Source organism: Eubalaena glacialis, chromosome 11 (assembly GCF_028564815.1).
Source record: "Eubalaena glacialis isolate mEubGla1 chromosome 11, mEubGla1.1.hap2.+ XY, whole genome shotgun sequence".
Lineage (NCBI taxonomy): Eukaryota > Metazoa > Chordata > Mammalia > Artiodactyla > Balaenidae > Eubalaena > Eubalaena glacialis.
The window spans coordinates 41,477,418-41,500,367 of record NC_083726.1 but is presented as its reverse complement, the minus strand read 5'-3'; the positions used below and the strand labels follow the sequence as shown (position 1 = coordinate 41,500,367).

General features: G+C 35.7%; 1 protein-coding gene across 4 annotated transcripts in view; it reads left to right on the top strand.

Annotated features, from left to right (window-relative positions):
• The window catches only part of NAV3 (neuron navigator 3), a 580,735-nt gene that overhangs the window by 481,523 nt on the left and 76,262 nt on the right, over positions 1-22,950 (top strand). For 2 of the 4 annotated variants that reach the window (XM_061206367.1, XM_061206364.1), the window contains 6 exons: positions 9,275-9,407; positions 10,065-10,335; positions 11,253-11,961; positions 14,000-14,488; positions 18,209-18,250; positions 19,654-19,814. In XM_061206367.1, coding sequence (XP_061062350.1) covers positions 9,275-9,407; positions 10,065-10,335; positions 11,253-11,961; positions 14,000-14,488; positions 18,209-18,250; positions 19,654-19,814 — 1,805 coding nt within the window. The remainder of the gene's footprint in view (positions 1-9,274; positions 9,408-10,064; positions 10,336-11,252; positions 11,962-13,999; positions 14,489-18,208; positions 18,251-19,653; positions 19,815-22,950) is intronic. The other 2 variants (XM_061206363.1, XM_061206366.1) reach the window with 2 other exon arrangements.

The window sequence follows — 22,950 nt, the reverse complement described above, 5'->3', positions numbered from 1 at the left end:
AGTCCTGCTGCCCTTTGACCTTTGTGGCTTCTGGGTCTTTACACTGGCTGTCTCCTCTTCCTGTACTGCTGTCTTCTCCACCCTTTTCACAGATGGCTCTCCTTCACCCTTCAGTTGTCTACTTAATGACTGTTTACAACGACCTCCTCAGAGGCCGTTCTTTCTTCACCCAGAGGTAGTAGGTCTTTCTGATTGGTTTTTCTCTCACATAATCACATTGATTTTTAACCACAGTTCATAATTATACGCACATTTGAGTGTTAGAATGAGTGAATGAATCACAGATTAAGGCTGTAGTTTGTGACTGTAAGACTAGATGATTTATTGTGTCAATTGAAAAAAATGCACAGCCTAAGCATTGAAATTGTGTTTTATTTGGTAGACAAAACTGAGGACTTAAGCCTGGACACAGACTCTTAGATAGCTTTGAGGGACTGCTCCAAAGAGATAAGGGCAGAGCGAGGATATACAGGAGTTTTTGCAACAAAGACCAGGTAGTCAGAACATCAAAAGATGACTGTTAATTAAAGAAAAGCAGACATCTCAGGTTAATGAATTTAGTGCTTTTCTATGTATGAGAAGATGCAAAAGGCTGGGCTCATTGAAATCATTCCTTTGATATGTACCTCAGCTATCTGGGGCCAGCATCCTGTGTTTTCCCATCCTGAGTCTCCTCAGCGTGCACCATTGGGAGGTGGCTGCAGGGCTGATGGCTTGATGGTGGGCATGCTGTTTCTCTCCTGAGGGGCAGCTCTAATGTGATGGCTTGATGGCTGCAACATCCTTTGTTTACTGATATGGCAGGCAACATTTTTTCACTCACAATTGATTTATTCCCCAAACACTAGGAACCTATCATGGGCCAGATGCCAACCTGAGCCCTGAAACTACAAAAGAGAAGTCACTCTATTTGCCCTTAACCGTAGTCCTGTAGCTGAACCCACTTTGCAAGCAGATAATTTACAGGACAGTGGGAGCACACTTGTAGTAAATACAGACATGGAAGAGTTAATGTTTCCTTGGAAATCATGGAAGGATTCATAGAGGAAATGACGTTTCAACTGGATTATAAACCAGTTGCTTATACTCCACTGCACAGTTAATGAGCAGTGGATGGCCGAAACACTTTAAAAGTAGAAGGAAATATTTTTAAAACTGCGATAAAGACCATGTTCATTGTATAGGTTGAAAGGACTATTTTTAACATAAAATCATGTTTAGTATATTGATGTTGTTATATACTTAGGTTTCTACAATTCTAAAGTCTTTTTCTTGGTAATAAAATATTTTTCCAGGGAAATGCTGAATAAATCGTTGTTGAAATACACTCCATTGCTTTCTATCAATGACCCTGAAGTAATGTAGAATTTACACTTCAGCAGTTGCAATGCTCAAATGTGGCAGGTAGTGTATTGTGTTTGCTGATTTAAAAAAAAAAAAAAAGTATGGCATAGGTCTAAGTGGTTTTGTGCTCATTTAGTTTTGAGGAAAATATCATTGACTTAACATATTAGTACCAAAGTGCAAAGCCTAGACAGTTGATTCTCAGTATTTTTAAAATTATTATTGCAAAGGTCATTATGTCTAAATAGTTTTAAGATACCTGTATCTCCTTATGTGTATTTTTTAAATTGACAGAAACAATGGGAATGGAAAACAAAGCTATCCTGGAATGTGATAGAGTTTTGTTTTAAGTGGTGACCTTATTTTCTTAGGCAAATGTGATTTACTTTTCCCTCAGAAACAGGAAGTATACCCAGAAGTTTTTACACAGTGATCTTATGGATAGCTACGGAGACTTTGTTTTTCTTTTCATGAAATAATTATTTGTCTTAAGAAATATTTAGTAAAATCCTTAGAACTTATGCTTTATTGTATCTTATTATGTTTTCCAGTATTTAGGTTGGAAGACAGCAATTTTTCTCAGTATGATTATCTTAGGAGATTTTTAACATTGGACCTCTAATATACCAATGAAATGTTAGGAGTTTGTATCCCCTTTTCTTCTAGCCTCTAGATTTTTTTCTGTTTCTGCTACCTTACTTACATCTTTAAAAACCCCCATTTTATAGTAGACACTTGTGGAATGAATGGGAATCTCCACATTCATCTTAAGTGTCTGCAGTGCCTAAATACTTCTAGTGTATCAAACTATATGTTTGTGGAATGTCCACAGGTCTCAGGCACTGGAATAAACACTTTATTTACATTATCTGCATTATCTACCAATGGCAAACTTGACTCCAGAATTTTCATTTAAATCATATATAAAAAATGTTGAATTTGCTTAACATTTTAAAACTTTTTATGTTCTTAAAGTACTTGAAAATGGAACCAAGGATATATGAGTTTTAATTTAGAATTCAGAATGAGGATGTTGTGGGGAAAGATTTAGGACTTGTTTCAAGACCTGTCCTATATATCTAAGTGATATTCAGAGGACTGAGATGTAAGTGGGAGTGGCATCCACAAATCTAAAGCAGTGTACAGTAGCCTATGGTTGGTGACACGTGTAGAGTCCGACCAGGTGATTACTGTCAGCATTAAGAATCAGGTACATATTGCAAGAATCATCATGAATGAGGGAGTAAGACATGCTGGTACCCTGGAGGAAGAATGTTGATGGTAAACCTCAGGCACTTGGTTCCATAGTGTTCCAACAGCATTGGCCTAAGAACACTCAGATACTGACAAATATTAAATATCCATATTTTCTAAAAAACATGCAATGTATAATCAAATAATTTAAAAAGTTACACAAACATTGTTTATATGGCTATTTCTTACTTTAACTTTTAATAAAATAAGCTAACAAAATAGTATATTGTTAAAAGTTTAGGTATAAGAAGGTGTTTTTATAGCAATCAGAGATAATATCACCTTAGTGGGCAGCATTTCCATGATTGTAGTTGAATTAAGGTTGTAACTGAGTACATCTGAAGGAAGCATGTTTGTTTATTTCATTAATGAAATATTTAATGAGCTGGCAAATTGAGACTGAGGTTACTTTTGAACGCCTGAAGTATAGAAATTAGTTTTTATTGAAAGAAAATCTCTATGTTTTATATGTATATGTATAAATAGTACAGTTGACCTGCCAATATAAGCTATCAAAGAGCCTGATTGAATACCTGCCAAATGAAGTGCTACTACACCAAAAAACAGGAGTGTGTTGAAAAATTGCTTATAAACAGGGCTAGCATTTTCCTCTGGAATTAGATTTAAATCTGCAAAATTATTTTAATATTTATTTACTTAATATTTCAGAATTCTTCAACATAAAAAGCAAAAAAAAAGACTCTCAATATATAACACATTTATTTTCAAGCAGGTCTGCTTCTAAATGTAACTCCAGGGGTGAATGTAGGGGTCAGAGCCACAAATGCACAACCAGATAAATAAAATAGATCCCCAGCCCCATTGAGTTATTAAGCATTAAAAATATAAATAGTAAAAGGCATGCCAAAACAATCCTTTTCTTCTTAGAATAATGAGTAGTGTATTTCCAAATTGTAATTTATCAACAGGTTAATTGGCTACATTTGTTTTTACTTTACATACAGTGTTTTTTTCTACAGTTGTAAGTTTTGACATATGCATCGTCATGTAACAGCCACCACAAATCTTCCCACACTCCCATCCACTGGCAGTCACTGATCGGTCCTACATATCTATAGTTTTGCCTTTTCTAGAATGCCACATAAATGGAATGTATGTGAATGTTCTTAACAGCTTTATTCGTAATATTTTAAAACTGGCAATAACTCAGTGTGTAAATGCAAACTATGTGGATAAGATACTCAGATTTGTAATTTTTTAGCCATCCTAGATTGTTGAGAAGAATTTAGCAGATCAATAGATCTGTAACTTGGAGGCGATAAAGACTTGCCCTTTTATAAAGAATATAGTCAAGAATTCTTAACACTTAAGGAATTTAAAAATGAAAGGATGAAGAAAATATATTGATGGGTTTGAGACATACTAAGGGCTAATTATTATTTTTGTCAGTTAATAAAACTATTTTCTATGAAGTTTTTAATTTAATTAAGTGTTCCATAATAAGCAAGATTAATTACATCCTACCTAGGGAGAATTCTGGCTCTACAAAACCAAAGATGAAAGTCAAAACACAGAACCTTAAGATAAGGAAAATGATGTTGTCATCAATCAAAATTTGTTCCTTTAAGATTGTTTAGCAGAGAAATATGTTGAACACATTTTTCTCAAATTCTACATTTATTATTGCATTCAATCTGACTTAACTTTATTGGATAGAAGCAGTATTCTAAGTAAAACTGCTTCATTTATTTAACAAACATCTACTAGTCATCTATTCAATAGTTGACACCATGTTGCATGCTAGAATTATAAAGATAAGTGTCACACAGTCTCTGGCTTCAGGTAATTCAGATTATGGCCAAGAAGACAGAAAAACACCAAAATAGTGGTTATATTATAACAAGTGATATATGCTATAATACAGTGGTTAACATTTATTTCCTCTGATCACTCGTCAGTATCTCTGTCATGAAGAAATGCTTGAATTCTTCAAATGAGTGGTTGTGGCTCTGTCCTGCCACACACTTAATATTCATCTCTATTACAACACTTGACATGTTGTATTATAACAATTTTTTTAATCTTCTGACCTCCACAATAAGCAGTGAGTTCTTCAAAGGAGAGGAGCTATAATTTATTCATCACTTAATGAATAAGAGCAGATTCTTCCTAACAGCTTTTATGGAAGGAGGGCCAGACATGCACAGTGGCGATGTGGAACACAAGGAGGGCCACGTCACCTGTAGCTGAGATGGATTTTCAAGGATTAGAGACAACTTGATTAACAGTGGATCCAGGTGAGAGAAGAGAGGTAATAACACTAATATTTTATGGCAGAAGGATAAACAGGTAGTCAGTAACTGAAAGGGAGAAGAATTGTTAACGAGAAATGATGGAATCTAGGTAGAGTGAATTTGAGATGTTGACAGGACATCCTTGAGAAAGTGTTCAGTAGCAGGCTGGAAATGCTGATCAATTAATCAGGAAAGAAGTCTGGATTAGAGATGTGAATTGGAGTGTCATAATCATGGAGGTGATATTGAAGTTGTGAAAGACTAAGAAATTTCCAAGAAAGAATGTCTAAGGTGAGTTAAGATTAAATACTGAATTTTGAGGAATTCAAAGGAATCCCAAAGAAGAGGAGAAAAGTAAAGGGTTCTGTGGACTGGTGAAGTTTGCAAAGAGCCTGTAAAGGCTCATCATTGGTGTATTTCAAGGTAAAAGGGGTGAGAAGATGGGAGGCAAGGGAGTGGAATGCTGACCAAGCTTTGGGACATAATTCCTGGGTTCAAATCCCAGCTCCATCATGGGCCTTGGGCACATCATTCAAACTACCTGAACCCCTTTATCTTTACAATGCCTGTCTCATGGTTTTGTTTGGGATTAGATTATATAAAATATTTAAAAGAGTAGGACACATAGTAAGCACTCAGTCCATGGGTTTATTGACCTCAGGGAAAGCAGTTTCACTAAAGTATTAGGAGGAAGATCTTGGAATCCAGAGGAAGAAGAGAGAAAACTATATCTTTGGAATTTGAAGAAAACCACTTTTGGAGTAGGCAGAATTTCTTAGTAGCGCTGAGAAATCACCTGAGGTTAGATAACTTGAATCTATATGCATTCAGTCATTATAATTATTATGTATTATTAAATATACAATAATATTGTTATATTAGTCATTCTGATTAGTTGAATTTGCTGTCATTTTCCAAAATAATAATGGAGAAAACATGTTTAATTAACATAGATACAGGACCGGTATGGAAGACCATTATGGTGGCAAGAACTAGAACAGAGTACTGGTTAGATTATGACTTTAGCGATCCTTTTGTTCCAGCATCTTTGGATCCTGCACCATTTGGTAAAGAGCTCAGTGGAGTAAAAAACACAAGAAGGCCATTAAAAATAGATAATAGGAAGTAGCTATAACCGAGACATAAAAATTAGGAAATCAGTAGATTTTAGAGCACCGGAAGTGTAGAAGGCTGTGATCAAAAAATGAGATTGCAGAATTTGAGACCTTAGAGGTAAAGCAGTTTGAGGAGATGGAAAAATGTAAAGTATTATCAAATGGTTCATATAAATGATTCATTTGCTTCCCACACTACTCTGTGAGATAGATCAGAATAGCAAGTTTAAGTGAACATACTAGCTATGCCCCTCTAAAGAAGACTCAAGTGAAAGACTTTAATTTTAGGAATCCATTGAGCTTTACATTACACCAGGATAAATTTGGAAATTTGTTCTTCATGTCTATGATGTTTGTTAGTTTGATATATTTTTATTTTTCTATCAAGAGATTGAAACTTTATATCTTATTTTGGATTCTTTCACTTATATCATTTTAACTACAAAGTCATTGTGTTCATTTGAGTCTCTAAATGGTTTTAAAACAAGTGATTTTTTTAAATTCTAGTAAGAGTTGATGCATTTACTTTTAGTCGCTAATGCTAAGATTAACATTGGTAAACGCTATTATTAGAAATATTGATTCTATCTTCCTTGCCAGAGAAATAGTTACTTTAAAAATATTCATTTTTAAAAAAAGGTAAAACTTCCTCTTTGTTTAATTTTGCTCTTTGAGTACTGAATATATTGTGGTAAGTATTTCTTAAAAATTCATTTCATATGACTATGAAAGATTACCTCTGTAACTGCCTTTCTTTTAATCTCAATAAAACATGAGAATTTATTCAACATTTATGTCAGCCATTGCCATAAATAGTAGAAATTAAAAGAAAAATACTCCACAGTTCTGTGCTCAGAAAACTCACAGGCTAATGGTCCATTTTGACACATATTTATAGATTTATAAAACAATGTGCTAAATCCAGTCCTATAAGTCTGCATAGTATTATGGCAGTGCGGAGGGGAAGCTACCTAATTCATCCCGACAGCGGCAAGTAAAAGGGGCTTCCCAGAAGATGGATGCTAGAACTGCATTACAAGATAAATATGGGTTAGTCAAGTACACACAGGGGTACCTTGATTGAAGACAGAGGTTGGAAATAATGTGATGGTGATGGGAATTGAATGCAGCTCTAAGTCAGAGTGCGCAAAGTGAGGCAGGGGATGTAAAGAGTTTAAGCTCAAGAGGTAGGCTAGGGCCACATAATGGAAAGCCTCGTATGTCTTTTAAAGGAGCCTGAACTTTGCTTTAGACTAGTGCTTGCCCAAGTGTGTATATTTATAATTTTATGATTATATGCATGCATTCCTATGAGAAGGTAATATATGTATTACACTGCATATATAAACATGAAAAATTTAAAGATATGTTAAAGAAGAAATAATATTTTTAAAATTATGAATGTATTGATAGAGGTTCTTGGTTGCAGACTACAGAATCTACTATCTAATTTAAGGAATGAAGTGATATAAGAAGGCTCTCTGAATAATTGGGATGATTGGAGAACCAGGCTCTTTGTAGGTGCTTAGCCAACCATAGCTCTAGGGCATCACTGCTTCCTCTACTTGGCACCTCTGACCCTTGGAATTAGAGACCAGATATCTGCCAGTGTTTACAAGAGAAAAATTGAATGACTGCTACTGTGTTTGCCAGAAGATTTTCTCATTTGTGACTCTGTAGGCCCTTTGTTATATGTCATATCTGTCTGTAAGGGAGTCTGGAAATGTGAGTTTTTTGCAGTCTACCTTCAGAAGGTAAGACTCATAATGTGGGAACTTATCAAAATAAGATGTAGGGAAGATATTCAAAAGATTTGAGCAGCCACAAATGGCAGGTATTTGCTACAGTGGTACAAAATACTCTTTTGCTGTCATTAAAAATACAATTATTATTGGCAATAATATGATTTATAAATGTGTTTGGTCATCATGTTTTAAGCTCTCAGTAGCTAATATCTCAAGCAAAATACTCACCTGGGGGGAGATCATCATTAATGATATTTTCTATAAGTTCAAATTTCAGATTTTCTTCTTGATAATTACTTTTCTAGTTGGTTTGCTATATGATCTAAATACATCACTTTTATTTGGAATGTATGGTGAGACTCATAAAGTACACATAGCAGAGTAGGAAAAGTTACCAGTTCACCATTCCTTTATGGTTAGCTTGTGTTTTCGTTACAAATATTCTCTTCAATGTGTGGATTATTTGCAGGCGGGTTTTTTAAAGCCACTTGTCTATTTTATGAGACTTAACTTTTGTCTGTATCCAGTTTACATGAATTCAATGAATAGAGTGCAGGTGAGCAGCCGTGTATCATAGGAGACTGAGAACCAGCCAGTAAGTGAGAGAACCATGGTTCAACCCTTCACCCTGTGGAGCTCCCATTCTCATTCAGGTGACCCTGCTCACCCTACATTACTTCTGCATCTTCTGACACACTAAGTGAGGGTGCCTATGTTAGCCTGCACATGAATATTAATATAGCCTATTTTACTTCTTCTTCTTTAGATTAAGAACGGATATATTCAGAATTTCAGGTATTTTTCTTATGCCCCAAGGGATTACTTTGTGCACCTCGCAGGGCAGGTGCATTACATTTTGGAATCTACTACCTTGGTAAAGAGAAGTCTTTGAAGAGTGGTACATAAGGAGATGACATGGCCAGTTGTGAACATTTGAGCACTGACCCAAATTTAGCAGATGAAGTTTATTGAGAAAGACTGAAGGAAGGAAGGCCAGATAAAAGGATATTGTATGTTGCCCCGGCCAGAAATGGCAGGAGGGATGATATGATAGAATAAGTCTCAATCTTCAAGATTTGGTAAATGATTGGGAGTAGTTATTGGTAGGAGAAAGAATGAGGAATGATTTTCTGGTTCCTGACCAAAGCACAGTTTTTTGTTTTGCTTTGTTTTTAATTTTTAACACAACGGGTGCATTCTTACATGCTGTGTGACTCCTGATTGCCTTCTCAGGGGGAAAAAAAAAGGTTACGGATAATGTTCTTCTTTCCTGATGCCACGCAGTATTTGTAGCAGTATTTTCATTCATTCTATAAACATTCCCCTGGATCTGCTCTAGACACTGATTCTTAGCAAACCTCCGATAAGATTACTCTCAGGTTTGCGCTCAGTTCTGAGCAGTATGATTTTCCAAAAATGGAAAGTGCACATTTTTCATCATAAGATTAAAAAAATAAGAATTCTCTTCCCAATGCGTGACACACGTTAAATGGGAGTGTGGGTGACTTTTGCATCGTGCCTTGTGTGCTCGGCTCCTTACTGCTGCCTGTTTTGCCTTTAGCTGGGATGACAGCAGCTCGGTAAGCAGCGGCCTTAGTGACACCCTGGATAACATCAGCACTGATGACCTGAACACCACGTCCTCCGTCAGCTCTTACTCCAACGCCACTGCCCCGTCCCGAAAGAACATGCAGGTGAGAATTGCCCTCTCTCTTTCCCCAGTGCTTCTGCCACATTTTCCCCCAAATTATGTTGCATTGCATTAAAACATAGCACAACCTCTTAATCTGAAGGAATTGCATAAACTGAAGCAGTTTAGGTATGTATATTTTTTCAGTTGATTACAGTCTAACCCCGAAAGCCTTATGTTGCCATATCTGTCTTTATAATAATATGTGTGTCTAGAACTCCAAAAATGATTTTAATAGTCTAATTTTGGATAGTTCCTGATTAATTTTATACTGATCTCTGAGACACATTGCTGGATGTCTTGTGAATGGTGAATCGAGAATGAATATTAGGTAATTAAGTTTTATTTTGTCTTACTTTTCCTTGTTAGATTTGACATAGAAAGTGCCTTCCTCTCTGGAATGTTCAATTGGGGTTTTCTGCACACATTTCTTCTGACATTCTCAAATATGTGCAATTGAGAATTATAGGGCTAAAATTAAGGAAACTTAAATGAAGACAGAGATTAAAAAAAAAGAGGAGTCTTCAGAACTCTTTTGAAATACAAATCATTGCTTCGTTGTTTTTTTTTTTAACCAGTTATCTGAAAGGACATTCCAGGGCCCAATTCACACTTGATAGACTTTTCTGCACAAAGTTTTTCTGTCCTATTTTCTTCATAGCTGAAGACAGATTCAGAGAAACGATCTGCAACAGATGAGCCCTGGGATAGTACTGAGGAGGTGAAAAAAACAGAGGAGGACTTCGATAGCCATGGGGATGGAGGTGGCAAGTGGAAGGGCGTTTCCTCTGGACTTCCTGAAGACCCTGAGAAAGCAGGGCAGAAAGCCTCCCTGTCTGTTTCACAGACAGGCTCCTGGAGGAGAGGCATGTCAGCCCAAGGAGGAGCGCCATCTAGGCAAAAAGCTGGAACCAGTGCGCTCAAGACCCCTGGTAGGCTTGTCATCTGGCAGCTGTTATGCCAAATTGTTTTATTGTTTCCATTCGATCTTTTTGTCTTTCATAGTAGCTTTTCTTAATTAAATCAGATTTTTCTTCATGCTAAATTTCTAAATTTCACATGCTTTGTCATATGCATCCACGTGAATGTAACATTCCAGGCATCCTCTAGAGGGCATCATCATGATTTGGTGAGTGTCTATTTTGCCACAGTCATTTCTGATCATGTGGAAATAAAATAAGCCTACTTATTAATAAACATAAGATTGCCTTCATTCTGACTTTCTTATGAAAGTTTGGAATATTTATGTTCACTCTGCCCCTACGTTTCACTTCCAACTCTGAGAGAAAGAGCAGTCACGCTCATCTACCTGGAAGGCTGGAGATTTGATACATCATTTCTGAATTAGACTTGATGCAAAACGAGAGTGAAAGAATTGTGCAAATTGTACTATCCTTTTTTTTTTAAAAGACTCTCTCCCTATTTTAAAAATGGTTCCTCATTTTAAATAGTGCCACCTGAAGTACTGATGTAACGGGGCACTCCAAATACAATCATCCCAGAGATAGTCAGGTGAATTCCTTTTTGAGCACTTAGTTTGATGAGATTAAGTGCTATCTTTATAAAGGAAGGGAGTTGCAAGATATAAGACAATAATAAATAGCAAAAATAGGCATTTTCATTTTATCTCCTTGATCTCTCGTCACTTTCCTCTAACAGCCATATTTTTATAGCTTTGTAGCTAATCCTCTGAATGTATTAAGAGGACATGCCTATTTAAATCTAAAACAATGAATATTTAGGAATTGAAGTTATATAAAGATGTATTCACATTTTACACTTTGTTTAAAGAAATATTGTGAAATCAAAATGTGCAGGCACATAAATTGGTGTATTTTTCACTCATTAGGGAAAACTGATGATGCCAAAGCTTCTGAGAAAGGGAAAACTCCCCTGAAAGGATCGACTCTACAGAGGTCTCCTTCAGATGCAGGAAAAAGCAGTGGAGATGAGGGGAAAAAGCCCCCCTCAGGCATTGGAAGATCAACGGCCACTGGCTCTTTTGGATTTAAGAAACCAAGTGGAGTAGGGTCATCTGCCATGATCACAAGCAGTGGAGCCACCATAACAAGTGGCTCAGCAACACTGGGTAAGATCCCCAAATCTGCTGCCATTGGTGGGAAGTCAAATGCCGGGAGAAAAACCAGTTTGGACGGTTCACAGAATCAGGACGATGTTGTGCTGCACGTCAGCTCGAAGACCTCCCTGCAATACCGCAGTTTGCCCCGCCCGTCCAAATCCAGCACCAGTGGCATTCCCGGCCGAGGTGGCCACAGATCCAGCACCAGCAGTATAGATTCCAATGTCAGCAGTAAGTCAGCTGGTGCCACTACCTCGAAACTCAGAGAACCCACGAAGATCGCCTCAGGGCGCTCGAGTCCCGTCACTGTCAACCAGACAGACAAGGAGAAGGAAAAAGTAGCAGTCTCAGATTCAGAGAGTGTTTCTTTGTCTGGTTCCCCCAAATCCAGCCCCACGTCTGCTAGTGCCTGTGGGACACAAGGGCTCAGGCAGCCAGGGTCCAAGTATCCTGACATTGCCTCACCTACATTTCGAAGGTAAGAAAGCATAAAATGATGCTGAGAAAATATAAAATGCTATATCTTAGGATATATGTGTATCCTATATCCTGTCGTATAAAAGATGTATATCCTAAACATATGTGTCCTAAGTATATATGTTCTATGACACATATATCTTAGAATGTGTTATTCAGTTTCTGAGTAAAATGAGTTTTATGAAGCTGATGATATAAATAGCTTGTGAAAGAAATATCGCTCATTTTGAGAAATGCTTCAACTTTGTAGTTTCACTATCATTGTCATATTAGCAACACAGATGGCATTTATGAGAGACTTAAAAGCGGATGGCAATACCTAGGGGGAGTGATAAAATAGTAGCTTGCAAAATTTCCAGAGATTTTCATCTTTCCACAGTTAAAAGTAAAATAGAACGTAATAGGTCTTTATGACTATTGGTATTCATTTCTAGTGTTTATATTATCTTGCTGGCTCTTAATGAGCTGATGATCATGAGTGTGGATGAAGTTGTGTTCCTTGTACAGTACTGGATCACAATGGACAGATATATATAGTACCATATCTTGACATATGAATGAAAATCAAGGTATGATATGATTGACAGAATTGAAAAACTTTGGATGTTTGATACAGGATTATAACTAAGGAATGGGCTAGGTTTTCTAACTCTTCATCAGCTTTCTTTGATATGACTCTGATAAGCAGCAGGACTTGGTTTCTGCACCGGGACTGTCTTTGGTATTGAATATGCAGAGTTCTCCTTCGAGATATCACTGTTTTAAATACTGATGTGTTTTTTAAGTGGCAGGAAAATACATACAGTGAAAGACTTGGGACAAATAGTCAAACCTCTCTGGGTCCGTTTCCTCATCTATGAAATGATAGAGTATGATTTGTCTTTCATGACATGTTAAGTATTTTTAATGTTTTTATTATACTGACTAACCCAAGAACCTTGATATCTGGGAGATATCAAGGGTCTTGAACCATTTACTTTTATATTTCAGGCAATCTCAGATACATGGCTGTTTGCAAAACCTAGAGGTTTTATATCTCTCAGTAGCAATATTAGTCCTGAAGAGCTGGTTTTTTGAAATGTTGCCTCGTGTTGGAAAGAATAGTCACTAGTAGTGGGAGTAAATATCTCTGTTGCTTAAGTAGAAGCCAGTGGTGCCCTCCAGTGGCCCTTACCTATGAAACAATTTCTCATATTCGTCACAAAATGTTTCACTATAGGAAATACGGATTCCACTGCAACTTAATTAGTCATCGTTATGCCATTACTTCATGTCACTTTATTTCCATATTTACATAAATTCGATTATATCATCTGCTTCATTTACAAAACTAAAATGTTTTCTGAACTAAACTCCAGCATCTAACTTAGCACCAACTGTGTTTCAAATCACTATTACAGATATGTATTTGAATAGCACTGGCAACTGACATAAAACCCTTTGGTCTTTCTTGGGGAAAATACAGACAAACCAACATGTTGCTGTCAGTGTCCAATATTGTTTCTAACCAAATACTCTCTGAAAGTCAATCAGGCCACCAGCTATACAACATAACCTCCTAAACCTTGCCTTAAGCATTCCTTTTAGATTTTGAATAAACTGTTAAAATGAAAAGAAAAAAAGAAAAGAAACATAATTTACATGTTATATACCGAATGCGTAGAAGTTGTTTCATTATAATGGTTCTGTAAATAGGTAGCAGCAAGTGCGTGCAAACTATTTAATTTTTGCAAAAGATTCTCATGATCGCTTAATTGTGAAAACCAGGGACTTTCATGTTTGATTTACAGTTCCTTTTGTTTGGCCCATGTCCCCCCACCACGGGGGTGGCAGCCCAGGACCGACTTACCCTTTTGGCTATATGAGAGATTTTTAGCACTAGAAGTTCAAGCTTATCAAGTTCATTAACATAGAGACAGGAAGTGCTCGGTAGCTCGGTCCACCAAAGCACACTTGGCTCTATGTACTGTAACCCTAAATATTAAATGTGGATATTAGTTTCTCGGAACAACTGAAGTTGTTATTTGTTTTTCTTTTAGGTTGTTTGGTGCCAAGGCAGGTGGCAAATCTGCCTCTGCACCTAATACTGAGGGTGTGAAATCCTCCTCTGTAATGCCCAGTCCTAGTACCACATTAGCGCGGCAAGGCAGTCTGGAATCACCGTCGTCTGGTACGGGCAGCATGGGCAGTGCTGGTGGGCTAAGTGGCAGCAGCAGCCCTCTCTTCAATAAACCCTCAGACTTAACTACAGATGTTATAAGCTTAAGTCACTCGTTGGCTTCCAGCCCAGCATCGGTTCACTCTTTCACATCAGGTGGTCTCGTGTGGGCTGCCAATCTCAGCAGTTCCTCTGCTGGCAGCAAGGATACTCCAAGTTACCAATCCATGACTAGCCTCCATACGAGCTCTGAGTCCATTGACCTCCCCCTCAGCCACCACGGCTCCCTGTCTGGACTGACCACAGGCACTCACGAGGTGCAGAGCCTGCTCATGAGAACGGGTAGTGTGAGATCTACTCTCTCAGAAAGGTGAGCTCTCCTGGAGGCGTCGATGAAGTCCTCTCCCCCTCCTCCCTGCACTGTGCCTGCCTCTCCCCACACCCCGCTCAATTCCCTTGATTTCAGTGGGAGTGCCGCTTTGCAGAGGGACGTCAGATTGATGAGACTGGCTGGGCCTTTTCTTTGGGCTCATTACCAAGTTTGTAGAAGGAAAAAAACCATGAAGGATCCATAAAAAATTGAATAATTAGTTTCTTAATATGAATGCATACATATATACCCAATAGGCAATTTAAATAAAATTCATAGCATGTATTTACGTATTGAATGATGTTTTCTCAAGACATGTCAATGATTTGGCTTGAGCTCCAGGACAGCACAGCTCCTTAGGATAATTTAAGCATTTTTAAAGACCAAATTTAAATGGATTCTACAATTATGCTCAGAGTAAAATGTTCGATTGGCTTTATTAGCATTTCTATGGAAAAATGGCAAATGGATCACTGGGAATCCTAGTTGAAGTGGCAGAAAGATCAGTTGTCAGATATGAATTCTTAGAGAAAATTACAACACCGGTGACATTTTTAGTAGGCCCTTTAAAAATAAACCACATTACAAGGTGTTTCTCATTTATTTAATGAATTACTGTTTTCTTCTAAACTTAAAATGAAGACCATAATGAGGCATTCCTTACCTAATATACTTACCAGAAAGCATCTCTGTTGACCAAAATGGCTCTAGAGTCTCTTCCCTAAAAAATCCTTTCTCAGATATTTTGGTACTGACTCTTTCCCCCAGGCACATGTCTTAAAACTGTCCCTTTTTTCCTGATGAACTTAATGCTGTTTGTTTCTTGGCACACCTAAAGCTTTCAGAAATGGTCTTGGCTGTATATCTTAATTGAGTTATTTGTGAAAGCACCCCTGGTCACTGAAAATGCCTGATACCTTTCCCAAACTTTTGTTCAGTCTATTATTGATGCTGACATATCACCTCAAACTAAGCACACGGCAAATAGGTTATTGTTTGTTAACCAGAATCAACCTCCAAGATACTGATTAGTTTTTAATCATGAATATGACTGCAACAAGTTGACCATTTAGCCATCAACCTACTTCTTTGGCATTGATACATTAAAACACAGAAAAATGGTCAAGTAATTATCTGTAACCAAGTAACCCTCAAATAAAACCAGATGTTAAGATTGATGAGTTTTATGCAACATAAATGCAATGTTAATATTTTACTTTGATCTATATTTTAACAGAAGTCAGTATATATATATATATAGTCTCACTATAGAAATACACTGGCAAATATACAGTTACTTATTCTCTTTAAGCAAATCATTTTTTTTTTCAGTCTTTGAAATAGACCAGTTTTACAGATGGATGTATTATAAATAGCCAGATAAATAATTTTTCTAAAATAAATTTTAAATAAACTAATTTTGAATAAATGAATGTTCTGCCCTTGGTTCTTAGTAAAATATATTGATGAATATTAAACTGTGAAAAGCAAATTATCTTCATAGGTATATTATATAATATAAACATTTAATTAGTTTCTTCCAGTAGATTACTAGATTGAAATAATTTTTGATATAAGAAATTGTGCTTTTTCTTTCTTGCGAACAAATTTGCAAGCAATAGCAATTTATTCTAATCCTTTAAAGTACACCCAAGAACTTTATGATCCCTTGAAGAGAAAATTAGATCCTATCAGAGATCCTGGCTTAATCATAATTAAGTCTGCAGAATGTTGGGAACATCAAGGAAACCAAAGAGCCATGCCTAAGAGAAAATGTGCCAAAGTGTAATATTTAAGACAAAGTAATTAGAAAGATATAATAGAGATGTATGTAAGTCCATGACTTACCTGTTTATCTACGATTTCAGAAGACTTTATTGATACTCATTATCCTAGTACTGTTAAATAGTTTTTCATTCAGATTTTAATTTTAGTCTAAATTTCTCCTCATTAAAATATCATAAACAAACAAACACATTCTTTAACAATTTTTCCTCTAACTGCTCTAGATCATTGGTGGCCTTTGGTTATAACTATTAATAGTTCACATTTGTTTTGTTCATTTTGTTTTTTGTGACCAAACCAAACCTTAAAAATAATTTAAAGTTGTAGCCAAATTTTAAAATTTCTGGCTCGTTTTTAACTATCAGGTCTGGCTCCCCTGCCTTTATAACCGTGCACTGAAACAGTGCCTGTCTTCTTCAGACTGTTGGTTAAAATTCCTCCTTCACTTATGCAGGCGTAAGAGTTTTCGACTTTTCAGGGTTTGTGAATGAAAACTGTCTATATTATAAAATCATTAATATCCAGATTCAAACAGATATTTCTACTTAAAGTTTTAACTTATATTGGTAAACTTAAATTTTTTTCTGATTTTTCTTTCTTTAAATTCTCTGCATCATACAAACACATAATGTTTATACAATTAATAACATGGGCAAAACAATGCCTATTTTCAATGTACTCTGCAATGTTAAAATTGAATAAATTTGCACACATGAAAGAGATAATCTTTAAAATGGCTTATGACTATATTAATGTTTCAGCATTGTGTAGTTTATATTTAGAGGTCTCTCATATTTGTTCAATATGATTCCTTTTTGTTTGTTGGTTTATCTACACTACTAAAAACACATCTATAGTCAAGATGTGTGCTAGAACTGGCCTCTACATAATATGGTAATTACCCTATGTGGACATTCCCAAAACATAAAGTAAAAGTTGTATGATGCTTTTAGATGCTTTCTATTGCAGTGCTAAATAATGGAGTACACATAGAAGAAAACATTTTAGCTTTGATTTTGAGTGATTAAATTTCAAGTCAATGTGTTTGCATTCATGTTGTATCATCCCCATTATGCATATCATGTGTATTTAATTTTGATCATTTGAGATTCTAATGGAAGAGATGTATCATTCTGCAAATTCAAATTAATTTTATTACTTGCTTAGCCACATGCCAAAGATTATAACAGAAATTCCTAGACTTATCCCACCTAGTTGTTGACACCCTCTTCCTCTATTTTAGGAAGGCCACTTCTTATTTTCTCCAGACACATTCTTTCTTCCCCTTCTAAGACCAATTGGGAATTTTTAAAAATAGAAACTGAAAGCTTATAGCCTTTTAAACATCTAATTTATAATTTCTAAAAAGTGGCATAGTTTAATTTCATTAAAATATTTAAATGATGCCAGAAACATTACATTTCAAGCAGATATTATGTATTATTTTTCTTCTCTTATGTGTAAGTGGGATTACATCTGCCTTTATTTTTATTAAAGATCATTTAAATACAAAAAATAAGTATTAAAAGGTGTTTTATATCTTCTCTGTCCATTGGAAGTTGTCACTTTAACTAGGCAGAGAAGATCTTTCTTATTTCTGCCTCTATGATTCTCCTGCATGTGAAATCATAGCAGAAGTCTAGTTATTTGCATGGGGAAGGAAAAACTACCATAGGACTAGGTAAATAGAATCTAGAGGAGAATTATGTTAACATAATCTATCTTCTCATAGTCCTGTCACTAAATTATCATCGAAGGTGTCACAACAATGGACATCTGGTCTCCTTTGGTTGGCCTTTTCCAATGAGTTAAGCATTAAATATGTGTTACAAAAAGACTTATTTTGTGTAATTCAAACAGAACCATTTATGTTGGATGTGTAATTTCGAAGTTTTGTTTACATTATGTCCTTAGGGGTTTTCTTTGTTTTAACAGCATGCAGCTTGACAGAAATACACTACCCAAAAAGGGACTAAGGTATATATTTCTCTCAGCACAATTGCTGCCTTTCTCTGTTGTTACGTAAACTTTTTGTGCTGTCTCTTTACCTCTTTCCTTTTTTGTTTGCAAAGAAGCACCTGACATCGAGGATGAAATCACTTTTAATCCTGATGTTTTCTCTGGCCTGAGGAGTTGGTGAGATGACCCTCAGGTAGAGATTTTGTTAGAGGCCAAAACTCAGTAAATTAAATCTAATGTAAAAGCCATTATTTCGGAGGCAGCAACTTTTAGTCGAATTCAGAACTCACTTCTGAAAATTAAAACAAAATTTTAATTTTCCTAACATTTGCGTCTTGGAGGCATATGCTTGCAAAACCTCGCCCCATATAGTCTACAGATGTGGCCAGTGAATGTTGAAAAGTTGAAGGATGCTCTCATTTGAATCAAAGAACACATATTTTCATCATCAGATGACAAATACTGTAATTAAGGTATAATTTTTAAAGAATCCTTTTGGTAAAAACTCAGAAGAGCTTTATTTTCTATTTTTCAGGAGTGCTGGTATCTATCAGATCAATATAGACATGAATTAGCCTAGTATTACATCATAATATCAAAATAATTATTCAGTTCCTCATAAAAAATAAAATAAAATTTAATGCATGGCCATCCTTTACTGTACACTTTTATCTGATGAGAAGATATGGAAGGAACTATGAATAGAGATATAACACTGTATGAACATAAGTCGACTGCTCTTTGGTACTAAGAATTTACTTACTCTGGTAAAAGTGAATTCTGGCCAAATAGGTCTTTCTCTGTTCTCCTCCTCCTCTCCACTTCCTTAGCAAGAGCAAACAGCTTGCAATTACTCCATTCTAAGAGTTCATTCCAGAAATTTATTTTTCAATAAAGTAAGCCCATTTCTCTCTCCATTTTTAAAAAAAAAAAATCCAGACATGGTGTCAAGTGGCATTTTAACCAAAAAAAAGTGTTTTTCCTTTTTTTTAAAAAAATGATCTGTCAATTTGTGTTCTATTTCCTATGTCTTCCTGTGAGCATTACTGCAATTCCCTTGGCTTCTGGCCTACTACTGTCCACCATGTTTAGTCTGTTTTTTCACCCTCTTCACATCCTTCTAAACACTGTGCTTTTGAGCCCTTCTCGATTAACCTGGCTGTCTGCTCACTGCTTACGATTTTCAACTACATGTCTCACAGAAGCATCATTTTCTTTTCAAAATCCTTTATTTTTTTTCCTGTGAGCTTCAAACAGATGGTGTCAAATCATCTGGAAGAACTAAGCAATTATAATTAGATTCAATCTGTTTGGGAATGTTGTTCAGTCTGACTACTAAGCTCCTCTCAACTGTTTTCTCGTCTCAGTATTGCCTTGCCCTTGCAGATGTGCTGAAGTGTCTTAGCTGTGCTGTTTTGCAGATATACCCCGTCATCTCGGCAGGCCAACCAAGAAGAGAGCAAAGAGTGGTTGCGCTCGCATTCTACCGGAGGGCTGCAGGACACCGGCAATCAGTCGCCCCTGGTCTCCCCTTCTGCCATGTCATCTTCTGCAACGGGAAAATACCACTTTTCCAACTTGGGTAAAATATTCTAAAACATCAGTTTCATCTTGTTCCTTTCACCACCTGCTCTCCCAGGAGCCCTGGCATCTCTCCATAAGAATGGTTCATTTAAAGAGGAGTTAAAGACACCTTAACAGTACCTTTTATTTGTATGCTTACTGTCTACAAAATAATTTCCAAACATTATGCAGTTTATTGCTCATGACAACAAGCTGACATAGGTAATACTGTTGTTATTTTATAGTCTAAGATCCAGAGGCAAAAAGAGATTATTTGACTTAAAAAAAAAAAAAAAGTCTCACCCCTTGTAAGGGGCAGAGGCAGTAATTGATGCCAGAACACCTGACTTTAAGTCTAGGGGTTTTCTCAGAGTCCTCTTAAAAACCAGTAAAATGCCTCCTTATTTTCTGTTTAAGTTTTTTTAATCCTTATAAGAAAATGAATTATCTTTTTGTAGAAAAATAGAAAATAGAAATAATTAGGAAGAAGAAAAATATGTGATTCCATGACTCCACGATCACTTCTTTTATCATTTTAAAGTTAAAACTCTCCTTAAAATGCATATGAGAATTCCTATTAAGATAATACCCTGTGAACATTTTTGGATAAATGCAGTGAAAAGAAATGACTATTTGAGCCATTGGATTACTTTGTGTTTAGCATAATTTTTATGAGATATAAAATCATTTGTGTAAATGTCATAGAAAACACAGGGAAAGTGATGAAATAAAGTCTAAACATGACAGTTATCATTTAATAGATCCAATGCTTTTAAAAATAGATTTCTTTTCTATAAAGTCACATATAAAATAGTATCTTTTTTTTCTCTTTTCACTTGAGAAGTTTTTTTGTAATGATAGACCAACAGATTGTCCAAATTCTTTAATAATTTGGACTTTTCAACTTTCCACCCTGTTGGGATAGTCAAAGCTATTTCTCTTCTATTGTAACTATTCCTGCTGTAGAGAATAGAGCTTTTGGCAATGAAAAAAACAATTATTTTGGTCATGGTTCCACATGCACTAATGAATAGATATCAAACACCAAGTTTTTGTTGCTAAACGTGCACAATGATGAGACTTCTTTGCCTCATAATGGCAAAGAATGGTATAACTTTTACTTTGAGTTGTAGTTACACACACACAGCAGGAAGCTTAAAACTTTGACTTCAAAAAATGAAATAAAAATGTTTGTATAGAGTCATAGGCATATGAAACAAAATCTAATTTTATGCAACTTTGGAATCAAACCCATGTCACCTAGTTTGCTGAGTTCGCTGGGTATCTCATGTCTCCTGTCAGTCTTTTCATTAATTGACATTAATTTGAGTATTTGAATCCCCACTCCATTATTTTCCCATTGTTGTTACTCTGACTCTATCTATTCCATCTTTCTTTGAGAAGAAAAAAGACTCACTACCTACTATGTCTGATCTTAGCAAGTCATTTAACCTCAACTTTCTCTTCTGTTGAATGGGTTCATAATACCTAGGTTATATTGTGAGGCATGACTAATGTGTGCAAAGACACAGGAGATTATCAGACTTGGTGGACTCTGCTACATCATCATTTTTATTGGAAAGAGATGTCTTACACTGTCAGAGACAATTGCAGTAGATTTCAAATTGATCTTACTGCCTCTACTCAAATCTCTCAACATTTTCACCCAGTGGGACTTATGAAGAAAGATCTTCCCATACATGTCAACACACTCTCATGTTCCCAGCCATGTTTTATAAGCATATGTGGATTCAAATCAGGCTTTGTGAGATCTCTATGTTGTATTATTTTATAAGAGAAAACGATGACTAATTTTAAAATCATGAAAATTACTTTTAGAGAATTTGGATTGTATTTCCAGATCACTGGAACTTACATTTATTAGACTTTCGATACTATTAAAATGCAGTCATAAGTAAGAGTTACTTTATTACTAAATTTAAAAAACTATATCAAATGTAGCTCTTTAATTTGAATATGGATAGCATTGTCCTACATTTTACTTTGGTCATCACTTGTTTTCAATTTGATCATTATTTTTTCTGAATGATCAGTAAGATAAGTGATTATTACTAACATTCAAGAGTTGCGGTATCCATGTTTTTTTATCCTTACCCATTAAAAATATGTTAATACATAAAATTTTTAGAAATATTACTGCAAAAATCACATATATATAACAAACATTTAAAATTTAAGATCACTACTATTATGTCATTATTAGTAGACTACTGTGAGCTACTGCCGAAGTAAACTCTGGTTTGTATATAGTTTCTGGCGTGATAGCTATGTTAGAAACCATTCCTACCCAAGAAAGCATAACAGAATATATTTATATAAAAAATAGTAAATTATTGGATGCAATTTCATTTACTATTGGTCACAGCCCTTGTGAGGCATCCCATAACCTAGTGAGACTCATTTTCATCATTCCACAAGTGATGATAATTGCTCAGATTCATTTTTCACCTTGCCTCAAGGGTTACCATGTAGAAGCATTATTATCAACCTGTCACTTTCAAATTCTGTATATTTGATGGACCCTTTTGCCTACAGAGTGATGTTTAAACACCTTTGTATAGGAAGTTTCTTTGCTTTACTCCCAAAGGTCCCTCTACCTCGAATGTCATTCTACTCCCCTCTCCATATTCACCCTTCAGGACATTCTGAATTAAGCCCGCCCTTCTATACTTATGGAAGAATAGAATCTCAGAGTTGGAGGAGACCTACTTCTGGTTCAATCGTGCATCTATTATGTAAATTCTAACGACGGCTCTAGCTTCTCCTCTAAACCCACCAATGACAGAAACTACCTAAATCTAGATAATACCACACTTTTGAAGTTCTTTAAATGATCAAATAAACATTTCTTGAATCTCCTCCTAGTTCCCAGTTATATTCCCAAATTCCACAAAATAAATTAAAATTAGGTTACATATGACAACTCTTATTAAAACAACATCATAAACTCACTAACTGATGTGTCTAGATGTGGCAGCAAAGTCAGGGGGCAACTTGGAGGTATTTAAAAACCCACTCCATATTTCTGTCAGTTCCTGTTCTCCTCAAATCATTACAAATAAACATATAATTTAATAAAAACGGTGGCTTTGGTATGATACATAACTTAAGACAAAGTCAGTAGTCCTCTTTTC